Below are 7,630 nucleotides of genomic sequence, written 5' to 3'. Positions count from 1 at the left end.
TGGGGGGAGTGTGTGGTATCAGCAGTGCGGGGGGGGGAGGTTGTACAGGACCTTTATTTTTTATCACGGATTTTGGGTTTTTAAATCAGAGAATCTGCCATTTATAATCAGAGAAAACCAGGATCCCTGCGGATCAGGTACCAATGAGAAAACTAGGAACCTAAAAGCAATGGAAAGAAAGCGGCTCCCTTGCCCTCACATGAAGATCAGAGGAATTCCAAACCACCAAGACCAATACCAGACAGTAAACTTGAGTAGGATGTACAGCTTAAACTACAGCAGCGTACAGATGAAGAGAAATGCGTGGCTAGCTTATCTGACAGGAACAAACACAATTGATTTATCAGCTTGATGGAGTAAGAGAGAAGTAAGGAGCTTGCAGCAGAAGATTCATACTGCCTTGAGTAAACTGGAAATTACCAGAGAGGAACCTCCCTTTGTATGCAGTTTATACACTTAATAGTCAGCAGACTTGTTAAAGAAGTTGTGGCAGTCTATTCCGTAGGTGGGTGAGGAACAAATGTAGTTACAAGGCAAGGTTTTGCAGAACCTTAAGAACTGATCTGTTCTCAGCAAGGGGTCGGACGGGTCAAGGTTTCAATAACACTTTCTAAGAGCTAGGATCTTCACTTAATTACACTAGGAGCCCAATTCTCAGTTTAGTCACAAAATATCCTGTGCTGTTCTGCAGGAAAAGCTATGAATTGTCCAACTGGGCCAAAGCACTGTTTTTGTTGCTGAGAACATTGCAATCAGTCAGGTAATTACCCGTAAGTAGGGACCTACCCAAATCATGATTTCAGGATTTTCAGGAAAAACATGATTTCAGGCAAGCCCCATGAGAAATTGCTGGCTCTGTGCTTTTGGTGGGCTCCCTGGAAGGAAACCAAAACTCACTGAGAATAAAATGCTGGCCTCTTCCGGGGAGCCAACAGTCCTTGTGGGCACTGTGGCCAGGCTGTGCAGTGTGCTGAGGGGGCAGGGCAAGAGGAGAGGGTAGGGAGGCTGCCAGCATGGGAAGAGGGCTGTCATCTCTGCCCAGATTGGCTGCAAGGGTTGTTCATCATAAGGCCCCACCACTCGCCACCAATTGGTGGTGAGGGGCAGGGTTGCATGACGGACAGCCCTTGCAGCTGGTGGTGAGGCTGTATGACAGACTTTCCTCGCAGCCAATCAGTGGTGAGGGGCAGACCCACCAGGGCCCTTTGGCCTGAAGTATGGGGGGCCCCCACTGTGTTCCACCCACAAAAATGGCTGCCAGCTCCGTAGTCTGCCTGTAAAATTAGCCAGCAGCCACCTCAAGTTCAGTAGACCCGTACCCATAAGAGAAGAATTGTGCCCTGTTCTTTATCTGGTTTTGTTTAACAAAAATGCTTACGTGCAGAAATACAAACAACTGGATTGGATGCTGGAGAGAAAAGGATTTTAAATACATATCTGAAATCACATATAGTAGCTTTATAATTTCCCCACAATAATAAAGATGCATCTGTCCATTTTCTTTAACAAGCAGAGCTGGTACAAATATATTGACTCATTCTTCATTGCTACTGCTTATATGCCCAGTTACCAGTAATACACTGGCTGATGTTTGTAAGACAGAATCATCAGCTCTCTTCTGTGTGCTCTCTCTCAGTTTTCAGCAAAAATGAAACATACAATTTAAAAATATCTGTGAAAACCCCAGGAGCAGTAGACAGAGGCGTTTGTATTGTGAACGACCTGAAGTGGGGTGGCAGGTAAATGAAGTGGGATGTCAAGAGTTTAGGCAATATTTACTCAAAGGTCTGATGAGACCAAGCAGAATGGCCGGTATTATTAATAGCACACGCACGTGCGTGTGTACACACACACACACACACACACACCATCTTGGGGCCATCCCTTTGGCAGTGACTCAGCTTTTGCATGCCTGAGTGCTTAAAAAAGTCATTGCCCAAGTCTGTATGTAAAAATTCCCAGCCACTTCAACTGCAGCTGCAAATGTTAAAAGCCTCTGCAAGAAAAAAGAGAGTCAGGCCACTTGTTTAGTTAACTAAAGAGTTATAAATTTTGGTTAATCATCATCACCATTATCTTCTTCTGTAGAAAAGACATATCTTGTAATTTTACCATAAGTTGAAACATGTCTAGATCCTGTTTTTTTAAAGAACAGGGATGCTACGTTTGTTCTTCTGCTTCATAAGTCAGAACTAACAGATTTATAAATATCAAGTGAGATTTTCAGCACAGACTAAATCCTACTTGCTTGAAGGGAATTTCAAATGAATTCCAAAGGGACAAGAGAGACAGGCCATTGCAAAACCTACCTGAGTGTTTTCTGAAACTTCAAGTTATGTTAATCTTTTGGTACAACCAACCTAATTACAGACAAACACGAACTTGTATGCAGAAAAGACTAGACATTACGAACTGCTCAGCAAGTAGCAAGGGACTTCTCAGGAAAACTTTTTTCTGATCGTGACTTGCCTCCATCCGAGCCTTGTAGAAATCCACATCATGCAGTTTTTCTTTGCACCGGACCAATTCCATCTCAAGCCTCTCCACACGGTTTGCTTTCTCTCTCAGGGAGTCCAGTTCATCTCTGTATGCTCGGGCAGAGCGTGCATCTGCTGCCAAGCAGGCATTCTGGGTAAGGAGACAGAACATGAAAAAAAAATTAACAGCCAAGTTTTAACTTTAAAAATTCATAAGTGAATGAAAAACAAAAAAAATTTCACTGGTGCAAGGGTGAAGGATTTCTCCAATTAGCAATTCAAATCAATTTAAAATTGACTGGCCACTCAGGCTATGGGAACTCTATTATCTGTGATTGAGAACGCATTCTCCAGACATTATAAGACTATTTAGTGAACTGAGTGTTTGGAACCTGCTCTCACCCAGCAAGCACGAAACAGAGTATCACTCACAATCATACCTGTAAACATGCTGCAGTATGCACTTTGGGAAGCATTTTCTATCTTTATGTTGAAAGAGATTTTTTTTTAAACTCAGGGGAGGGGCGTGGGGGTCACGGCAGTGTTGCAGTAAACAAAGCCCAACTTACCTCCTGTTTTATTTTCTGCAGCTCTACAGTAAGCTGTTCAACTTCATGTTTAGCATCCACAAGTTGTTCAGACTTCTCTTCCCTGAAAAGGATTAGAGCAAGTGTAATCAGAAACAACTGAAATGGTTATTGAAACAATACCCATGATATTAAGATGCTGGCAAAATTGGAAACATTGGAGTCTTTTATGAAAAGCTGGACACACAGGACACCTATGCATAAGCACTGAGGCTGCTCTGACTTGCTGGAATTCAAGCACATCAGAGCCCATTAATTGTGTTCAACAAGCTTTAGTTCAAATGCCCCTGCCACAATTTTTAAGCACAGAGACACTGATACAGGAGACATGGCAGTGCTTTTATTAGAGTGGCTCTCAGAGCTCTTCTAATTAAAGTGCTGCCCCCCACCACACCCAGAGCACGTGAAAAAGTGCCCTGAACTACACAGATTTTCTTGGTGCTAATCCAATTTCATGCAAATCAACTGCAGTTGGGTTCTTGTGGTGCTACAAGCCAGTGGATATTTGAAGAGGAACCAAATATTTAAATATTTCCTTCATCTTTCTTTCACCTGTACTTCCTGCTGTCACAGCTAAACTCACCACCATCCTGGCAGTATTACCATCCTGCAAATCACTGTCAACAAGAAAAAATAATGAAGGATGGGGGAACAGAAAAAAGTGAAAATAGCAATCACAGAGAATTTTGTGATAAAATGGGGAGGTAGGAGAGCTAAAAGAAGGGAAGGGAAAATGGGTGAGAGTTGGAAAAGTAAGAAGAGAGGGGAAAGAAAAACTAATGAAGGCTTGAGACAGGATTAGTTAAGAAAGTTAAGTGAGGGAAGGGGAAGTTAGCCACGTTCCCCAACTTCCCTTGAGGAATTAAAAAAGGACCTATTAAGTCTGCATGTAGAACTCCCAGAGATGTACTGTAGGCAATGGACAATGTGATGCTGTGAGCTTGCATTTAATATACAGGTTTATTTGGTGCTATTAGCAAATCTGAAATCAGCAGCATTTCTCCAGCAACATAGGCTTTTCACAACTTACAGTTCTTGCCGTATCCTTCTCAGTTTAGCCTTTGTGTCTGCCAGCTCAACAGCCAAGTGCTGCTTGTCCTCATTGGAAAGCTGACTGGTTGGGTTTGGTGAAGAGTCTGGACTTGATGCTTTCAGGGGGCTTGGTGGTTGCTGAGACTGCAGATAATCTCTCTCCTGAGTGAGATCCACAATCAGCTAGAAATGGAGACAGGGAGATGGCATCACAGACAAATATAGCGCACTTTGCACTTATGTCGTTCTATTCATTCAGGCATCTCAAAGTGCTTTACAAAGACGGATAATTCTTATCCTAATCGTGCATGGGGGAACTCAGGCAACATCCCTAAGGTCACACAGTGGAGCCAGTAAGAGTCAGGAACAGAGCAACCTTTCAGCTCCCAGTCTTTTGCAGCACTGTGCACTGGAATTTGCCACTTTCCAGAGCTCAAATAAATATTTTATTTTGGTTAGAGTTTTCCTAACAACTGCAACAATTTATAGCTTTACACAGAGTCAGATCAGAAACAGCAAAAGGCAAGGGAAGTGAAGAGATTTAGGAAAAAGAAGAGTGGTTTCCAGCAAAGACCTGAAGAGAGAGAAACAGAGAGAGTCAGAAGGAAAGAGTTACAAGTGGCAAAATCTGGAGGAAAAGGCTCTTGAACCAATAATGGCAGATTCTGTTGAAGGGACAGAAATGCACTGGCAGATGAATGGAAGAGCAGAGCATAAGACACAAAATACCTGAGGTAAATTCACAACATAAAACATTTTCATCTTTTTGCACCATGCTCTTCTCTTTATAGCTCAACTCACTCTAGGTGAATGCAGGCACCAAGGGAGGAATCAGCATTATTCTAAGGCACAAGTTCCCAAACTCTAGACCCCCCTCCGTAACTTTTCAGAACTGAGCAGTACCCCATTTAAAAAATGTGAGCCTGAGCCTGCCCTTATCTGCTTATCTCCTCACACCTGAAGCCTGAGCCTACCTTTACCTGTTTATGTCCTCACACAATACTTACCTCCTCAGTTCCTATACACCCTTCAAAGGATATCAGAACACAGGATTCCCTGGCACCCTGGTTGAGAATTACTGTTCTAAGGAATTACAGGATTTTAGAGGGGAAATAGAAAGGACTGCAGCCTTAGAGTGAACAAAGAGGCAATCAATACACAAGTGAAAAGCAAAGCCTGAATCTGATCCCATGAACAAACTTTATGCAAAACAGACATTTCATCCATACTTCCGTGCACTCATCTCTCTCATCAATAAGCCTCCTGAGGTGGAAAACCATATTCCGAGAGAGAGACTCCAGTTCTTCAGGGGCCATATCTGGGAGCTCCAGCCACTGTAAGTCAAACACATTCTCCTGGTTATGAGTCACCTGTGAACAAGATTCAAAATGAAAAAGTAAGTCCCTTTTTGTTTTTGTTTCCCTTGGATGATTTTCAAAGTGTTTGTGCCTAATTAATTATTCAGTATTTCTAACAAGCAACTTGCATAACATTTCTAGGGCTGTCAATTAATCACAGTTAACTTATGCAATTAACAAAAAACAAATTAATGCGTTAATTTTTTCAATTGCATTAAACATGCACATCGTTTTGACCAGCGGGACGGACCAGTTCCGGACCAGCCAGAACCTGTGCGCGCAGCCCTGACCCCAGCCCCCCCATGCTTGCTCCAAACTCACCCGCCCACGCTGAGCAGCACCAGCAGCAGCTGGGCAGAAGCTGCTACTTGGCATGGGGAAAAGTGGCTCTTCCCCCTCACCACTGCCAGGGCCTTCTTGCTGCAGTCGCCCAGAGCCCACTCCAAGCTGCCCAGTGGGGCAGAGGTGGCAGTGCAGAGCTGCTGCAGGGCAGCCTGGGCGCTGGCTCCAGGCGGCTGCAGCAAAAAGGGCCTGGCAGCAGTTATGGGCAGGGGCCACTTTTCCTCTGCGTTGAGCAGCAGGTTCTGCCTGACTATTTAACTGTGAGATTAAAACTGTGATTAGTTGCAACTATTTTTTTAAATCTCACAATTAATTTGCCCTAAAATTTTGTCAGCTCTAAAAATTTCCTATTCATAAAACAGTGCAATTCAGTTGCCAACAGTTGGAAGAACTCACAAGTGGATAACCTGGCCCCAGATTAATTTACTGATCGTTTATTATGACAGTTGACTCTGAACAAGCAGGAAATGGTACAGAAGCACTGATATCAGTAGGAAATTTTGTTAGGAAGTCTCTAATTTTCACAAGATAGTTGGATTTAGGAAAAGGTACTGAATAATTTTGTGCTCAATAACATTTACAGCCACATACTAAGAGTACTCAACTCATGCTTCAAGGGGGACAGATAACGACTGCAGGGGGCTGGAAGGAATCAGTCCTGTATTGCATAATTAGCGAGGTATATTACTGGGAGGGGTGTGGTATGAAAAGGCTTGTCTTCTTCTGTAGCTTTGGTAACTGGCCACTGTTACAAGAAGGAAAGGACCTGACAGAAGCGTTTACAATTTACTAAACTCTTCTGACAACCGATTTTCTCCAGGTCACTGCTGAAAGCTGACTGGATTAGAAGGTGGCACCTATCAAGGCGGCATGTCTACAGTTTAGGTTATGAACACTTCTGCTGTCAAAGATATCCCTCACATGGGTTTGTTTGTAAATCAGATTTTATATGTTAAAAGACTACCACCTACGTCGTCTAGCTGTATTTGTCATTGAGGTCTCCTTGATAAAGTTATTTTACACCTGCACGAGATGTGCACAGCCTCAAAGACTGTTCGTTTTGCAACAAGGCCCAGGCAGCAGGGGGCGTTTGTCCACAGCTTTTTCCAAGTTCTTGACAATGGGCTGATACCTACTGCTGGAGCTAACTGTGTTTTTCTTTTTTTAAACATTTAGAATCCAGAAAACATCTGCCATAAGATTATACTTGAAAAGATAAAAAAATTGAGAGAAAAGGGTAACACCTTCTTTAAATCACTTAACATGATTTAAAAGCCCGAGTCTCAAAAGCAGAGAGGTAATTGGCTATCTGAAGTCAAGCACAAGACAAGGCAGGGAAGCACCTTAGAGACTAAATGGTTCAGTGAGACAATCTTTTGTAAAAGGCAGCCTTTTAAAAGTAAAAGTGATTCAGACACTTACAGAGCCACCCACTCATTGGTTTTCATTGGGCCCAAGGCTCCTAACTGCCTAATTCACTTCTGAAAAAGGACCCTTGGGGTTCCTATATCATTAAGATGTTTTTTAAAAAGTTATCCAAAACTTCTGAGTATTCCTTACAAAAATATTTTCAGTCTAAATATATCTTTGTCAATTAAAGATATTCATCACTGCCCCTGGCTGATGTATTTATACCAGAAGTGTTTAGCCCAGTTCCTTCTTCAAACACCTAGTAATTTTTCGTTCTAAATTACAATCACACATTCAGAGTATTTGTGCATGTCAAACCTACTATTAATCCTACTATGAAAGGTTAACCTGTGCTCTTTAACAGCAAAGCAAACCAAGATAGTTGAGAGGGGAGGCAAAAAAAAAAAAAAAAAAAAAAAAAAGC

At 42.5% G+C, this 7,630-nt stretch overlaps 1 protein-coding gene across 1 annotated transcript in view; it reads right to left on the bottom strand.

The window, feature by feature from the left end:
- CCDC88C (coiled-coil domain containing 88C) overlaps positions 1–7,630 on the bottom strand; it is a 214,516-nt gene that overhangs the window by 80,748 nt on the left and 126,138 nt on the right. The window contains exons 7-10 of the mRNA XM_019519909.1: positions 5,326–5,466; positions 4,095–4,279; positions 3,047–3,128; positions 2,470–2,628 (exon numbers count right to left, since the gene is read on the bottom strand). Of these exons, the coding sequence (XP_019375454.1) occupies positions 2,470–2,628; positions 3,047–3,128; positions 4,095–4,279; positions 5,326–5,466 (567 nt within the window). The remainder of the gene's footprint in view (positions 1–2,469; positions 2,629–3,046; positions 3,129–4,094; positions 4,280–5,325; positions 5,467–7,630) is intronic.

The sequence above is a fragment of the Gavialis gangeticus genome, unplaced genomic scaffold (genome assembly GCF_001723915.1).
Source record: "Gavialis gangeticus isolate Ggan-Ray unplaced genomic scaffold, GavGan_comp1, whole genome shotgun sequence".
In the NCBI taxonomy this organism is placed as follows: Eukaryota; Metazoa; Chordata; order Crocodylia; family Gavialidae; genus Gavialis; species Gavialis gangeticus.
Note: the sequence above shows the minus strand (reverse complement) of the source record. Positions and strands in the feature narration are given on the sequence as shown.